Source organism: Canis lupus, chromosome 34, assembly GCF_048164855.1.
Source record: "Canis lupus baileyi chromosome 34, mCanLup2.hap1, whole genome shotgun sequence".
In the NCBI taxonomy this organism is placed as follows: Eukaryota; Metazoa; Chordata; class Mammalia; order Carnivora; family Canidae; genus Canis; species Canis lupus.
The window spans coordinates 4,701,483-4,718,972 of record NC_132871.1 but is presented as its reverse complement, the minus strand read 5'-3'; the positions used below and the strand labels follow the sequence as shown (position 1 = coordinate 4,718,972).

Genomic DNA, 17,490 nt, shown 5'->3' with positions numbered 1-17,490 from the left:
TAGTTTTAGGGATAATATTAGTTTGTTTTTGAGGTTTCCTATGCTAGGTTGTTCAGGAACCATCTAGAAAAGTAGCATTTGGCCTTAGAGAGTGGTGGGGCATACACTGGACAGAAGAGAGAGAGGACCAAGTTTTTACTAACAACAATATTTCCAGGTTAGAATGAAATGGATCAGGAACGGAAAAAGTTAGGGAAAGAGGAGAAAGTTGTAAGGAGAAACAGGAAGTGTAGTGTCACCAAAACGGGAAAAAAACAAACAAACAAACAAACAAACAAAAAACACTTGTATGGAGGAAAAGACTGTCAAAGCAGTTGAGTACTGCAGATGTCAGAGAGGCAGGCCTGGACTTGGCAATTAGGAGAAAGGGTTGGGGTCAGCGGTTTCAGAAGAGGATTTACACAGGGGCCAGTGTGCAATGAATTAGAAAACAAGAAGGAAACGTTAGGGAAAGAGATCACCTACTAAAGTCTGTAGAGCCTCCATTTGAGGTCTTGAGTGAAATTAGTGCATGGTATCTAGAAGAAGGAGCAAGGTCTAGAGAAGGTTTTTTTATAGGGCAAACTGGGGGCATCTTTATAACTTGATAAGGAAAGGAAGAAAGGGTCGAAAGGGTAGAAGAATTGAAATGCAAGTGAAGGAAGGAAAATGACTTTCTTTAAAAAAAATCAAGTTTTTAATTGGAAGATTCTCAGCCTTTTGGCTAAGATCAAGTGAAGTTTTTAATGTGAAGAACAATTACAATAGTAAATGACATGTATAATCAACCACTAAAAAGTTATATAGAATAAGTTAAAGGTCCTGCTGAAACCCTCAAATCTACAAACCTGTCTCCTACTCTACCTTCCTGTTAATAGTTTGGCACAAATGTTTTCCAACTTTTTAATTAATTAATTAATTCATAGAAACACACACACACACACACACACACAGAGGCAGAGACACAGGCAGAGGGAGAAGCAGGCTCCACGCAGGGAGCCTGATGTGGAACTTGATCCAGGGTCTCCAGAATCACACCCTGGGCTGCAGACGGCATTAAACCGCTGCGCCACCGGGGCTGCCCTTTTTCTTTTATTTATTTATTTATTTTTATTTATTTTTTTTTAATTTTTATTTATTTATGATAGTCACACAGAGAGAGGAGAGAGGCTGAGACACAGGCAGAGGGAGAAGCAGGCTCCATGCACCGGGAGCCCGACGTGGGATTCGATCCCGGGTCTCCAGGATCGCGCCCTGGGCCAAAGGCAGGCGCCAAACCGCTGCGCCACCCAGGGATCCCTTTTTCTTTTATTTAAATAAGCATTCTTTCCACTCCTTTGCACATGGATCCAATTTCTTTAAAAAATAAGATAAAATGATGTCATATATATTTTTTCAAATTGCTTCTTTTTAACAAAGATTTTATTTATTTATTTGAGATAGAATGAGAGAGTGAGCACGAGCAGGGGGCAGAGGGAGACCGAGAAGCAGGCTCCCTGATGAGCAAGCAGCCCGACATGGGGCTTGATCCCAGGACCCCAGGACCCCAGGACCCCAGGACCCCAGGGATCATGACCTGATCCAAAGGCAGACACTTAACCACCAAGCCACCTAGTCGCCCCTAAATTGCTTCTTTCAGTATATGGATCATGAAGATTTTCCTAAGTCAATTCACACACATCAAATATATCTCATGATTTTTAACAGGTGCATAGTGTTCTTTGGTTTGGCCAGATCAAAATTTACATAGAAATTCCTTCATTTATGCATCCTACTTGGTACCTTCATTCTAAAAAGGAGAATGGTGGGTGTGTTGGGCAGAATGATAGCCCCTGAAGGTCTCTTCACTCTCACCTCTGGAACCTAAGAATGTTACCGGACATGGCACAAGGTGCTTTGCAGATATGACTATTGACTTAGTATAACTGGATATTGAAGTGAGAAGATTATCCTGGATTATCTCAGGGGGCGCTAAATATAATCACAAATGTCCTTATAAAGAGGAAGGGACAGGGAGAGTTTACGACAGAAGAAGGGCGTGTGATGACAGAAGCAGAGAGATAGAGGATGCTATGCCGCTGGCTTTGAAGGGCCAAGAAGGAGCTATGAGCCCAAGAAAACAGATTTTCCCCTGAAGCCTGCAGAAGAAACCAGTCTTGCTGAAACCTTAATTTTGGCCCCATAAGACTAATTTCAAATTTCTGGCCTCGGAACTATAAAAGATAAATTTTTTGTTGGTTTAAGCTGCCAAATCTGTCCTGATGTAGTATGACCTCCTCTGACCTTGGTGACATCTGCAAAGACCTTATTTCCAAATGAGGTCACATAAATAAATATGTACTGGAGGTCAGACCTTGAACATGACCTCTTTGAGGTCATGACCTCTTTGAGGGACACCATTCAACCCAGACACCCGGTTTTTTGTTTTTTTTTTTAAGTCAACCGGTTTTAGGTTTGGTTTCTGGGAACTTGCCAGAAATTAGGCAATGCTGGAATTGTCATTGCCTCACTCAGAACATTCTTGCTGGACTTGGGATTTCAGGAAAGTCCAGAGGCAGGTGGGAGGGAGCATGGGTGGGTGTTCAGAGGGTAAGGAATATGCACATGCAATGTGTCACTTTTATAGTCATGAGCAGCAGGAAACACGTTTTTTGCACATGCAGATATACACGATGAGTGCTGCCTATCATCCTGGAAGACCCTGTCAAGGAAAGTAGCAAAGCAGGGGGGAGGCCGGCGGGGGGGGGGGGGGGGCTACTGCAAAGCTCTTGTAGGTATTCAGGTGTAATAAGCCGTCACATGCATGATGCCTGGCGTACACCTGTGGCCCTGCAGCGGCGGGGAGACGGTGGGCGCTAGGCCTCGGGATGGGGCTCCTCCCCCGAGCCCACAGCGCTGCAGAGCCGCAGCAACGGCTTCAGGAAGGTCCTTTGTCCCAGGTGTCACTTGCAAAAGCTGGCCGACGGCAGGTCCTGGGTAAACTCAACGCTAATTAGAAAACAGTGGGTGAAAGGGCTCGTGCATCCGTGAGATCCCAGCAGCAGCAACAACAGTCCCGGGACCTCGTTCCCGCCGCAACCCTGCCGGAAAGGCGGAGCCTGCGCAAACACGTTTGCCCGATTCCAAAATGGCGGCCGCGGCGCCCACAGCGCGCGTACGGCGCAGGTCCGGAAGTGACGCAACCTCGCGCGGCAGCGCGCCCTTACCCGTGGGGAGAGTTTCCGCCATTTTTGAAAATCGGGAAGGCCCGGGGCCCGGCGGAGTGGCCGCTGCTATGGCGGCCTTTGCGGTGGAAGCCCAGGCGCCCGCGCCGGGTGAGTGTGGGCGGCTGCTCTTCGCCGGCGGCCCCGCGGCCCGCGCCCGAGCCCCCGGAGCCGTCAGGCCCTGCGCTAGTTCGCGTGGCGGCGACGAGCCCCTGTCGGCCCCCAAGCTCCCAGCTGTCCCCGAGCTCCGCGCCGGGAGGGCGGCCCCGGGCGGATGGGCGCTGGCGGCGGGGCGGCGGGGCGGCGGGGCGGCTGGCGGCGGCGGACCCGCGCTCCGGCCGCGCCTCCCTGAGCCTCCCCCGGGGCCGGCGCGGGGCGGGGCGGGGCGGGCGGGGGGCGCGGGGAGGCTCGGGGGTGCAGGGGCGCGGGGGGCAGGGGCGCGGGGAGTGCGGGGGGCGAGGGGCGCGTCCACGTGGGTGGGCGGTGCCCTGGATGCGCGGACTGCTCCTCCCCCTCCCCTCCCCCTGGCTCCTCCTCTCCCGCTTTCCCCCTTCCCGCTCCCCCCTCCCGGCTCCCCCCCTCCGCGCTTCCCCCTCCCCGCTTCCCCCTCCCGGCTCACCCCCCTCGCGGCTCCCCCCCTTCCCGACTCCCCCCCTTCCCCCTCCCCTCTCCAGGCTCTCCCCTCTCCCTGTCCCCCCTCCCCCCACCCCTCCAGGCTCCCTCCTCCCCGCTCCCCTCTCCAGAGGGCTCCAGGCTCCCCCCCCACCCCCCACTTGGCTTTTAGTTCCTGCAGGATGGGAGGCCTGCCTTCTCCCCAGGCTTTTTCGCAAAAGGAAGCTGTTATTGATGGGAACTGGAGCTGCGCGACCTTTGACCTTTAACCCATTGTTGGTAGCCACGGAGATGCTGGCTTTTGCATTTTGTCCCTGTCCAGCCCCGTTTTCCCGCCTTCATCTTAGGGAAGTGACTTACTTTTCGTCGGAGGTCTCTATCTCGCATCAGCCACAGCCCTGGTGAAAGTGTTTTGTCGTTGGGAAAAACAGAAAAACAAAACAAAAAAGTAAACAAACAACAACAAAAATACGGACTTATCAAGTGACCAGGATGTCCACTTCCTTGACATCCTTTTTCGTTGGTGCCTTTTGGCGCTTGGGAGAACCGCACGCGGGTTTAGAGCAGAGGGCTGTCTGCTGTCCTAGAGAGCCTTGGAAAACGAGGCTAGACATTCTGAAAGAGCAAGCACCATGTGTGTTTGTACAGTGTTTTGTTTTTTAGAACTTAAAAAGTGTTTAGTGCTTGCCATGCTTTGTGCAAAATGCTTCTTTCAAAGAATAACTTGCAGTGTATTCGTCCGTGCATGACGTTCGGCCGCTGCTCTGCTGCCTGTACACTTACTACACAGACGTTGGTCTAGGGACTTCTGTATGTTTTCGAGAATGGAAGACCGTCCCTTTCCAGTTCCAAAGTTTTCGACTTAGCAGAACATTTTGGAGTCCATGCCTCTTGGGCCTGCGAATGTGAATGAACTTGTTCCTGTTTATCGCCTGCTTAGCAATCTGACATTGGCTGATACTGATTGCTCAGGTCCACCTAGTGCAGGGATCCCAGGTGAAGAGTAAATGACTTTCCAGCACCAATACGGTCTTAAAACTTAAGGGTTTCTTCGGCAAATGGTGCCAGCTGAGTAGGACGGAGGACTCAGCATCTTAGGTGTACAGACCACGAAATGGAGTTTTAGACCCGCAGGAGCCGTTGTTCCAGCTCCCGGAGTGGAATGTAGGCTGAAGGGTGGTTGGTAGCAGGCGCATTAAGACCCTTTGTGCCCTCCACTCTGGTGCTTTCTGTGTGTCACAATGTAGATCAGAACTTTTATGGACTTGATTCTTACAATTGCCATATGGTCTTTGGTTTGGTTTGTGTTTTGTGGGGACGAGAGAATGAGGTAGTTGGTCAGTCGTACCTAAAACTTTGTGTTTACTGCCACAGGTCTCTCAGGGTCTGTTCAGAATATTCTTTTTAGACTTTTGGTGCCTGTGATCTTTGGAAATATGTAATAGTAACATAGTAAGTAATATGGCACTTTAAAATAACCACAATGTAGTTATAGTTTTTCACACATTATTTCAGCATTTGCTTTATTTTTTTCCTGGATTGCTTTGCCTTTTTCCTCTTTTATACACTTGCATTGGCAACGCTAATATCTGTGTCTCCGTTAATGAGGAAGGATAAATAATAGCATTTGGATAGCAAGAAACAGATTTTTGAGGCTGCGTAGAGGTCAAGGATAGTTAACCATTATAGATGATGCCCTTTCTGAGTGCCCTGAGTTACATTCAGCCTTCTCACAAAGTTGAAAATTTAAATTATCTTAAGCAGAAATTGCAAGCTCTACATTTACATTTTAGTGACTCAGTTTTTGCTATTCTAGGATACCCTTAGAATAATGATAATAACTAATGTTTGTTGAGCACTTACTGTATATTAGGTACTGGGTCAGTGCTTTCTTGGCTGCAATCCTAAGCAAAGCTCTGTGACTGGGCGCTTTGATTGTGCCCATTTTGCCGAGAGACTTGAACCCAGGTCTCTAACTCCAGGACCCATGTTTTCCTTACTGTGCTGTTGTGCTGTGAAATTAGGGTACGTTATAGCCTCCTTATCTTCATAATGGGAATAATGCCCTGTAAATTGTGAAAATTAATTTTGAATTCATGATTGTGAAGTATGTTGGGGAGACTTTTGTTGAGTATTCCTAACTTTAAAATGATTTTAAAAAATGATACAAAAAATAAACTTTCCAAATTTTTCAATATATTTCTTAGTTCGGATGCTAATCATTACTGTTATTTCATATACATGCAATGATGAGTGTGCATGATTTTACTCTTATTACAAAAATTTTTACGGTTTTTGTTTATGGGAAAGAAAAAAATGGTACATATGGCAAGCTGAACCTATTATGTTTGATATGCTAAGACTTTGTGTCAAGCATGTTGCACTTGTTTTGGTTGTTGCATAGTAGAAGCTGACCCAGAAATGGAAAGATGATATTCTGTATATAGTAAGAAGTTTTTTAAGATCCAAAATTTTTCCATTTAAACATAAATGTTGATTCTTAAATCTGTGAAATAATGTAAACCGAACAACTGTCAGATTAATATTATTAAAAATGCTTTCACATTTTTATAGAAATTTTTATTGTTTTTTTTTTAAGTAATAAATTCAACTATGCTTCTGTAATATGTAAGTTTTGATTAAATTCTCAAAATTATTTATGCTAGATTCCTACATCTTTTAGATATTGTAACGTTAAAGTCCTTTTATCCTTTGATTCATTTAGGATCTGAACCAATGATGCTAGGGTCACCGACATCTCCGAAGCCAGGGGTTAATGCCCAGTTCTTACCTGGATTTTTAATGGGGGATTTGCCAGCTCCAGTAACTCCACAACCTCGATCAATCAGTGGCCCATCGGTAGGAGTAATGGAAATGAGATCACCTTTACTTGCAGGTAGGTAAACTGCTTAAAATAATTTCATAGTACTATTAATTAATATGTGTATTAGAGTTTTAAAAAAGAGTAATTCACTAGTTCACCCTTTTCAACACATTATCAATTAAAAAAAAAAGCAGTGCCTCTATTTTTAATTTTTAGAGTCTTGGAGTACAGGTATATGTCATATATGCTATTTTAATTCCAAGAACCATACATTAAAACTATGTTTATTGCATTCCATCCAATTTAGGATGCCCTTGATTATAAACTCACTGTTATCTTAAGTAGCACCAAGAAAGAAAAGCACTAAACATGATACAGTGTCAAGATACCATATTTTATAAATTGTCCATATCAGAGATGTTAAAGTGTGGAGGACTGGGGAAGAAATATTGTCATATAATTTCAACTGAATAACTTAATGCATTTAAATAACATAAATATAATAGCAAACATTCAGTCAAAATAACTGTGACTTGTTTTTTTTTTATTGAAATATAATCAACCTACAGTGCTATATTATTTTCAGTGTACAATGTATTGACTTGACAATTCTGTGTGTTACTCAGTGCTCATTATGGAAGGTATAGTCCCCAGCTGTCACCATACATTATTACAGTACTATTGACTATATTCCCTAGGCTGTGCTTTTCATCTCCATGGCTTGCTTATTTTATAACTAGCACCTTGTACCTCATAATCCCCTTTATTTTGCCATTCTCCCACTTATCTTCCCTCTGGCCATCACCAGTTCATTCTGTATATCCGAGAGTCTGGTTTGTTTTGTTATTTTAGTTGGTTTTCTAGATTCCACATACATGTAAAATCATGGTATTTGTCTTTCTCTGTCTGACTTCTTTCACTTAGCACAGTACCTTCTAGGACTTTATAGATGAATGAATAAAGAATGTGTAGGACATGTACACAATGGACTGTTACCTATAAAAAAGATGAGACCTTGCCATTTGTAACAATCAGAAGTGTAATTTGAAATTTGTAGATATGAGTTCTACTTCTAGCCATAGTAAGAGTTTCACCTTGTTTAATGAAAGGACTTACTCTACAAACTGTGGGGCAGTTTTTTACAGAGTTTGCAGTGATCAGCACAAAATATTAAAGATAAGTGAAGTTTTGACTATGAGAAGTAAAAATTAGCTGCAAAAATGATTGAATTCCAAATGTGAGCTAAAATCCTTTTAAGGGATTAAATGGAAAACTTCTTAATTTGATTGTTCTTAAAGTATTACTTGGTTTAAAGTGGTTTATTATTTTAAGATTGATCAGGGAAGGTAAAATTATATTTGATATAATTGACTTAACATTATTCTGGATAGCTTTTGTTTTCTATACAGTTGACCTTCAGACAATGCAGGGGTTAGAAGTACTGACCCCCTGGACACTTGAAAAATATATAATTTTGACTCCCCCAAAACTTAACTACGAATAGCCTACTATTGACTGGAAGCCTTACTGGTAACATAAATTAGTTGTCTGACACACACTTTGTATGTTATATATGTTATAAACTATCCTTGGGATCCCTGGGTGGCACATCGGTTTGGCGCCTGCCTTTGGCCCGGGGCGCGATCCTAGAGACCCGGGATCGAGTCCCACATCGGGCTCCTGGTGCATGGAGCCTGCTTCTCCCTCTGCCTGTGTCTCTGCCTCTCTCTCTCTCTCTGTGACTATCATAAAATAAAAAATTAAAATAAAAAATTAAAACAACAACAAAAAAACCAAAAAAAACTATCCTTACGGTAAAGTAAAGCTAAAGAGAAGAAAATGTTATTAAGAAAATAAGGAGCACCTGGGTGGCTCAGTGGTTGAGCATCTGCCTTCAGCTCAGGGCGTGATCCTGGAGTCCTGGGATCAAGTCCCACATCCGGCTCCCCATGGGGAGCCTGCTTCTCCCTCTGCCTGTGTCTCTGCCTCTCTCTCTGTGTCTCTCATGAATAAATAAGTAAAACCTTTTTAAAAAAAAAATCATAAGAAAGATGGGGCACCTGTGTGGCTCAGTTGGCCGCTGACTCTTACTTTCTGCTCAGTCATGATCTCACGGTCCTAGGATTGAGCGCCACATTGGGCTCCGTGCTCAGTGGGGAGTCTGCTTGAAGATTCGCTCTCCCTTCTGCCCCTTGTCCTGCTTGTACGCTCTTTCACTCTCTATCTCTAAAATAAATTAATCTTTAAAAAATATAAGGATGGGGCGCCTTTGTGGTTCAGTCGGTTAAGCGTCTGCCTTTGGCTCAGGTCATGATCCTGGGGTCCTGGGATCGAGTCCTGCATCAGGCTCCCTGCTCACTGGGGAGTCTGCTTCTTCCTCTCCCTTTGCCCCTCGCCCTCTGCTCCTGCTCTGTTCTTGCTTTCTCGCTCTCAAAATTTTTTTTAAAAAAATCATAAAATAGATTTAAAGTACTGTACTGTAAAAAATCTGTGTATAGGTGGACCTGTACAGTTCATACTTGTGTCATTCAAGGGTCAAATGTATATTTCAAGTGTGTTTTTATTGTAGTTACTATATATTGAGTACATATGAGCCAGGCAATATGCTAAGCATTTTACGTTACTTTAATTCTTTTGTCAATCATAAGGGATAGATAGTAGTATCCCTGATTTTCAAAATAGGAAACTGAGACTAAATGCAATAAAGAATTGCTTAAGTCTACTTGTTAATAAGTGACAGAGCAGATCAGTCTTGTTTTACAGCCTACGCTCCAAATAGCCTAGGCTATACTATTTAAGTTCAGAGGATAAGTCATAACAGAGAATCTGGACTGTTTTACTATTTGGCATTGCTGGTTCTCTGACTTATAAAGACATCTTTATGTCCCCAAGAGTTGATTCTTTTCTTATATGTTTATAATGTACTTAAATATGCTTCTGTTGTGTGAAACATGAATGATACCTGTTTAATTTTGACAGTCAATTTCCACATTAGGGGATTATATTGATTCAAGTTTTCTACAAGCTGTAACTGTTTACCTACTATCAAGTGAAAAATAGGATTAAGTTTTGTATTGAAATGTTAAGGATTTTGTAGAGAAAGCAAAAACTACATGTATTTGTTAAAAACTAAAATTTCTGTTTTCTTATTCTGAAACCTTTCATTTACATGGAGTCTGAATCACCAGCATTGGCATAACTGGGAGTTTGTTAGAAATTCACAATCTCAGGCTTCACTTCACAAGTTCTGAATCAGAATCTGAATTTTTGACAGGATTCCCAGGTGATTTTTAAGTGTATTGAAATTTGAGAAGCCCTAGTAAACAAGAGTTTAAATCAACATATTAAAAATATAAATGAGAAAGAATCTTATCAGGAAGGTGGAAGAAAAGAAAAAAGAAAGGTAGAAAATTTCTTTGTTTTCTCATCTGACTGTATTTTTTGTACATTGTAGGTGGATCACCACCACAACCAGTTGTACCAGCTCATAAAGATAAAAGTGGAGCTCCACCGGTTAGAAGTATATATGATGATATTTCCAGCCCAGGACTTGGATCAACACCTTTAACTTCAAGAAGACAGGTGACATACACATTCATGTATATGACCCACAATAATTTCTTGTTTTTTTTATGTGGATGCACAGTGAAGATCAATGTTTTACTGAGGTTTGCTTTAGTGGAACTGTGTTGTACAGGATAAGCATTAAGGACATTTATCATAGGATCTACTTCGATTATGTTTATTTATTTTATTTTATTTTATTTTTTTTAAAGATTTTATTTATTCATCAGAGACAGAGAGAGAGAGACAGAGAGAGAGAGAGAGGGACAGAGAGAGAGAGAGAGAGGGGCAGAGAGAGAGAAGCAGGCTCCATGCAGGGAGCCTGACGTGGGACTCGATCCTGGGTCTCCAGGATCAGGCCCTGGGCTGAAGGCGGCGCTAAACCGCTGAGCCACCCGGGCTGCCCCTCGATTGTGTTTATCATGAAATGTATTTAATGTAATAGAACAACAGATTATTTTCTCAGATCAGTAATTCTGTGGTTTTATAGGTTCTGGTTTTATTTCAGTTGCTCCTCATGGTGAATTTTCAAAGTAGCTCTTATGAGCTTCATTTTATCATTGAGGAAACTAGGACACAGAAAGCTTAGGTAATTTTTAAGATTAATGCAACTAGTGTAGTGGAGCTATGGTTTAAACCCAGGCAGTCTTCAGTCTAGAGCCAGCGTTTGTAACCGCCATGCCGCACTACTGTGGTTAGTTGAAAGGTAGTATGGGTTTTTCTTTATAGGCAACGAAGTTTAGTTGCCTATATAGTTGCAAGTTTTCTGTCACTTTTGTGCTTAGCAGGACTTAAAACTGTGTGTCAGTTAAACTGATAAGTTCTTTGAATAAAGACATTTTTTCTGTTTGGTTTGGGAAAATGTAGCATACTAGGTCTACCTTTTTTTTTTTTTTTTTTTTTTTTAAAACCTACTTGTTTTAAAGCAAAAGTAATACATTGGGTTGAACACATTACCTCTCTTTCCAACGCTTTTATAACTGCTATACTCTCCAGCACAGTAGCCACTGGCCAACTGTGGCTATTGACATTTGAAATGTGGCTCTTCCTGTACTAAACTGAGATATACTTAAGTGTTAAATACACACCCAGGACGCCTGGGTGGCTCAGCAGTTGGGCGTCTGCCTTCGGCTCAGGGCGTGATCCCAGAGTCTGGGATCGAGTCCCACATTGGGCTCCCTGCATCGTTTCTCCCTCTGCCTGTGTCTCTGCCCCTTTCTCTGTGTCTCTGGTGAATAAATAAATAAAAACTTAAAAAATACACACCAGATTTTGAAGACTAGAAAGAAAGTGAACTACCTCATTTGCTTTTTTTGTTAATTACATATTGAAAATGATAATAATTTGTTTGTACTAGATTAAATAAACTACTTGTTTTTATTTTCTTAATGTGTCTATGAAATTTAAAATTACTTATATTGTTTGTGTTATATTTGGACAGTGGCATTCTAACAAATCAGAATATTCTGGCCTGGGATATTTTTCTAAAGACTGACAAGTAAATCTGTTGTTTAGTTTGGTATGAGAACCACTGGCTTATAAATTCATGCTAGTTTTCATTACTTCTCTGATGATCAATGAAAACAAAGGTAGTTTACAGTTACTGGTGTGTTCAAAATATTTAAAAGTCTTCTGTCATAATTTGTAGAGAATGTTTTTGACTTAAAAGTTGGTAAGAATATTAGTAAAGCCTAAACTAGTTTTGCCCCCTGAGGCCTCTTTCTAATCATGAAAGAAACTGGCATTAAGAATTGAACAATAAAAAAAAAAAAAAAAAAGAATTGAACAATATAATGTATTTTGTATCTCTCTTAATATAATTTCAGCATTTTGTTCTGGTTGCTAGATGATAGCCAAATTTTAGATTTCCTTAATTGAGGACGTTGCAGAAAAAAATCTATATATTTATTTCTAGAGAAAGAGTCTGTTCTTATTTTTGATTAGATAATGTTGTCTTTGTTTATAGAAGGACTTCTAACTGTTTAATCTTTAGTTTTCTCACATTTAAAGGGATTTGTATGGATAATTTTCTTGCTCTATAACTTTCTACTTGTAGAGGCAGAGATACGCTGTCTTTTATTATGTAGATTGATTTGACTATTTTTTCATGGTTTGTAAATGTCTGTTTACAAATAGGTCTGTCATCTTTCTATTTTTCTGTGTGAGCTTGGTGATCTGAAGAACCACGTGCTCTCCGTTATTTCAAATACTGTGTACGTTAGGGATTAAAACCTAATAGCAAGTTACTTTCTACTAAAAATAGTGTCTTTCTCTGATGTGTCTTATTTTATTTATTTTTTTAAAGATTTTATTTATTCATGAGAGACACAGAGAGAGAGAGGCGAGACACAGGCAGAGTGAGAAGCAGGCTCCATGCAGGGAGCCCAATGTGGGACTTGATCCCAGGACTCTAGGATCACGCCCTTGGCTGAAGGCGGCGCTAAACCGCTGAGCCACCCGGGCTGCCCCATGATGTGTCTTATTTTAAAGAATATGCTAAAGGGTTCAGCATATTTTAGATTAATACTGCTCAGTGGGAAAAGTTGGAGTACTCTTAGATTGTGAACTAATTAGAGGCCTCTGTAGTACCTCCTGGCATGCAATTGTCTAATGAATGAAACCTTCCAACACTCACTGCATTTACATTATGGTTAGAAGTTAGAACTTTGTGTTTTTACTTTAACATTCTATTCTGTTTTCATGTAGCCAAACATTTCAGTGATGCAGAGTCCTCTTGTTGGAGTTATGACAACTACTCCTACTCCTGGAGCAGGTAAATAATGCCATTTAACATTAAAGACTAATCTCCTTGATAATTGCCAAAATTTTTTCTTTTACGTTTCAAACTTGGAGACTTACTCAAATGTTAGTAATTTCATTTGGGCAGGAAATACTTTGTAAATTGAGGTTTTTCCCTGATTTTATAGGTAGGATGTGATATTCTCAAAACATTAAGAGTTTTTGAAAAAATACATACTTTAAAAAAATTATTGGAAAGTGCACATGTGAGTGGCGGAGAGGGACAGAGGAAAAGGGAGAGAGAGAATCTCAAGCAGACTCCTTGCTGAGTGTGTAGCCTGTCCCAGGTCTCAGTACCACGACCCTGAGATCATGACCTAAACCAAAATCAAGAGTCGGCCACCCAGGCGCCCCCCAAAAATACATACTTAATACATACAGAATAGTACATACACTATTAAGTTACTCTCCTGAGTAACTAAAACCTGTGATTTAAAAAGGGGGTGTTGCAATTGGGAAGAAAAGGAATTACAGAGACCGAGCAATAAAGGTGTTTTGAAAGAAGTTAATGCATACCTATAGATCTAAATGTTATTAACTACAAACATTCACTGATTATATGTAGTTTTTCTTTATTTTTTAATTTAATTTTATTATTTTTAAAATATTTTCTTTATTTATTCATGATAGACACAGAGAGAGAGAGAGAGGCAGAGACACACACAGGCAGCTGGAGAAGCAGGCTCCATGCCGGGAGCCTGACATGGGACTCGATCCCGGGTCTCCAGGATTGTGCCCTGGGCCAAAGGCGGATGCTAAACCGCCGAGCCACCCAGGGATCCCCTGTAGTTTTTCTTTAATGGTATTTTTATCACCATTAGCTTCATCATTAGCACACTCTTCCTACATATTCATATCGCCTGTCACATGTTCGCTCAACAAATACATGAACACATAACCATGTACCAGACCCTGGGAAACTGAACAAAATAGATAACCCTTACCTCTGTGGAGCTTGCATTTATTTACAGAATTTACATTTATAAATAAAATAATTAAATTACAAAGTTTGTTAGAAAATAATGCATTTTATGGAGAAAAACTAAGCAAAGAGGGTAAGTAGTGGGTGTCAGGGCTTAGGATTTTAAGTAAGGTAGTATATTAGTTTTCTGTTGTTGCCATAATAAATTACCACGATTTTAAAAATGGCTTAAAAAGCAGATCTAGAGGTGAGAAGTCTGAAATGGATCTCAGTGGGCTGAAATCAAGGCATTGGTAGAGAGCTGTGTTTAGTTTTTGGAGGCTTTGGGGGACAATCTGTTCACTTGCCTTTTCCATCTTCTAGAGGCCTCGCACGTTTCTTTGCTTGTGATTGCCTTCCTCATCTTCAAAACTGGCAGCTTTGCGTCTCTGGTCATTTCTTCTGTAACCACATCTCTGTCCCCCTCTTAAATTCCCTTGTGAGTACATTGGACTCTACTGGATAATCTGGGATAATCTCCTTTTTTTAAGGTCAGCTGATTAGCAGCCTTAACTCCATCTGCAATCTTAATTCTCCTTTCCCATGTAACATGACTTCTTCCCAGGTTCTGGGACTAAGAACATGAACATCTCTGGGGACAATTACTCTGCTTCCTATAGAAGGGTAGAGGAAAAGTAACATTTGTTCAGAAACCTGAACTAAGTAAGGGAAGTAGGGAAAGTGTTCTAAAAAGAGGAAATAGCAAGTACAAAGGCACTGAAGTGGGAGTGTATCTGGGGTGTTCAAGGAGGCTAGTGTGAAATGGTGCGAGTGAGGGGTAAAACAGGAAATGAGGTCAGAATGATAACGGGGACCCTTAGTTCGGGGACTTGTATGTCATTATATCAACTGATCTTTACCCAGAAAAGGTGGAAAACAAATAGGATGAAACTGCTGCTGTAGTGATTGTAGACTTTGGGGTGAGGGGTGGGGTAGAAGCAGGGAGACCAGGCTACTACTGCGTTAATCCAAATGAGGGACAAAGCAGAGTAGGAAAGGAGAAAACGAGGAATAGCAACAAGATGGAACCAAAGAAGCAATAGCAAGACAATAGATTTAAAATGAACCAAATCGGGCACCTGGGTGGCTCAGTGGTTGAGTATCTGCCTTTGGCTCAGGAAGTGATCCTGGAGTCCTGGGATCAAATCCCACGTCCGGCTCCCCATGGGGAGCCTGCTTCTCCCTCTGCCCGTGTCTCTGCCTCTGTCTCTGTGTCTCTCATGAATAAATAAAAGTCTTAAAAATAAGGATGTAAATAAATAAATAAAATGAACCAAATCTACAATTGTTATAAAATGAAATGTACTGAACATTCCAGCAAAAAGCAGAGATGATCAGAATGGGTAATAAAAGCAATATCCAATGACTAGTTAGATCTTTTGATCTTCCAGGCAGTTTCAAGCAGTCTGAATTTTCATTAGGCAGTGTCCTCATAGTCTCTCTGACCTCCTCCTTCTGTTGTATTTCTGACATATCTGGCCTTTGCTATTAAGGGCTCATTTGATTACTCTGGGTTCCCTGGAATAACCCAGGGTAATTCCTTATTTTAAGGTCTAGCTAATTAATAACCTTAATTCTTTTGCAAAGTCCCATCTCAGCAGTACCTGGATTAGTGTTTGAATTACCAGTCAAATCAGGGGACAGAAACTTTGAGGAGGTATCTTTAGATTTCTGTTTGCCATCTTAATCATAGTGAAAATTCTAGATTTGTTACTTCCGTTTCAGTTACATATGTTTGGTGGAATGTGCTGGGGGAATTAGTTCAGGGTTTAATCTTAATCTGATCATAGAAATAGGTAGATGACAGTGCTGTTATTTGAGTAGTTGCTGAGTCAGTTATTGAGTTACTAAATGATCCCAGGGACATTGAAAATGCAAAAACACATAATGTTAAGTAGTGTATTTTATTCTTTAAAGGGTCTTTTAATGTTTGAAGAGCAAACATAGTATTCTTACTGTTGTCAAGTGAAAGAGCATATAATTAAAGTTAATTAGACATCCTTTGTAATTTTTTTCTAATAGTTTAACTTCTAGGAGCTTCTTGTATTTTTAGAAATTATATGTGAAAATATAAGAACCATGGTAGGAGGAAAATACATGTATCATAAATTGGCCACTGGGAGCCACTGCTGCTTCTACTTTGAGGTTAAGGAATTTATGTGTACAAAGTCTAAATGGAGTAGAAGTGGAAAAAAAGTGTTTTTGAAAATATGTGATGAGCCTGAGGATCTATCATACATGGTCAGTAATAGGCAAGAATTGGGAAAAGGAGTTGACTTGAGAAAATTGAAGGGAAACATAAATTTCTTACTTAGAGCTATTTTTTTAAGCTCCTATAGTGTTAAATAAATGGAAACTTCTGTATATAATTTGTAATTTTTAGCTTCTGAGATTGGCAGCTTTTATAAAGCGATGTCATGGGACTTGATGATGTGACTTATTTTATGCTTAGGTCTTTGTTTCCAATAAGGAGTTTGTTTTTATTTCATAGCTGATGTTAAAATCTTTTGAAAAATCTTATTTCTGATGCAGGGAAATCTTGACAAAGTGGAAACTCTAGAGAATTTCAGAAACACTTTTCAACCATGGGATATTATTGCCCTGAATATATGTTTGCCCTATTTCCCCATCCTTACTCTTCAGTTTTCTTCTGCTACTATTTAAATGTTCCTCTGCTTTTTACACTCTTTTAAATTTTTTCTTAAATTTTTTTTGGGAAGTTCTTTCCCATATCTATCAGTTGTCTTCTCAGATGGTTACCAGTTTTATCTATCTACAATTTGAATGTGAGAGCCCTTATTTTAGCATATGGCTAACAGAGTAAGTATGATATGCAGACTATAGCACTTCTGACTGCTTTTGTTGATGCTAGGGACTCCGAGTTCTGATAGTGTTCCCAGAAGGGAAAGGAAAGGGCTAGTTTCTCTGTGAGGGACCTTTTACTGAAAAGGGTTATGGGGTTAGTAGCTCCTTGTATGTGCTCCTGTATGGCTCCTTCTGCTCAGCTCCTGTCTTTCTCCATTACTGGATTATGAACTCATTCAGGACATTAATTCCCCCCCCCCTTTTTTCACCCATTATTTACCCATCACAGAGCTGGTTATAAAGGGACCTCAGTAAATATTTGTTGACTGAATGGATTGATGTAAGTTGTAGTGAGTTGAATGGTGGCCACAAAATGACATGTCTGTGTCCTAATCCCCAGAACCCCTGTGGTTAAAACAAGTAGTTAAGATCATGAGAGGAGGAGCTCCCAAGGAAAGCTAGGGAGTTAAGGAGAGAGAAAGATGGGGAGAAGATAATCCTGGTAATTACCTTGCTAGTCCTGAATCCAGTTATTAGTGTCCTGAACATTCAGGAGAGAGATTTGACACAGACCTGAGAGACCTGCAGAGGATAAGATGATGTGAAGACTGAGGCAAAGATTAGAGTATTGGCACTAAGAGCCAGTCAACACCAAACATGCCAGCAGTAACCAGAAGGTAAGAGAGGCAAGCAGTGGGTTTTCTCTTTGTGCCTTTGGCATACATTTAACCCTTTTGAAAATT

The 17,490-nt window shown here is 41.0% G+C and overlaps 1 protein-coding gene across 3 annotated transcripts in view; it reads left to right on the top strand.

Annotated features, from left to right (window-relative positions):
- Positions 1-17,490, top strand: part of NUP35 (nucleoporin 35) — a 40,042-nt gene that overhangs the window by 2,586 nt on the left and 19,966 nt on the right. Inside the window, exons 1-4 of one of the 3 annotated variants that reach the window (XM_072811190.1) lie at positions 3,136-3,293; positions 6,520-6,690; positions 10,073-10,200; positions 12,889-12,955. In XM_072811190.1, coding sequence (XP_072667291.1) covers positions 3,254-3,293; positions 6,520-6,690; positions 10,073-10,200; positions 12,889-12,955 — 406 coding nt within the window. In that variant the 5' untranslated portion in view covers positions 3,136-3,253. Of the gene's footprint in view, positions 1-3,135; positions 3,294-5,633; positions 5,820-6,519; positions 6,691-10,072; positions 10,201-12,888; positions 12,956-17,490 lie in introns of those variants that run through there. The other 2 variants (XM_072811192.1, XM_072811191.1) reach the window with 2 other exon arrangements.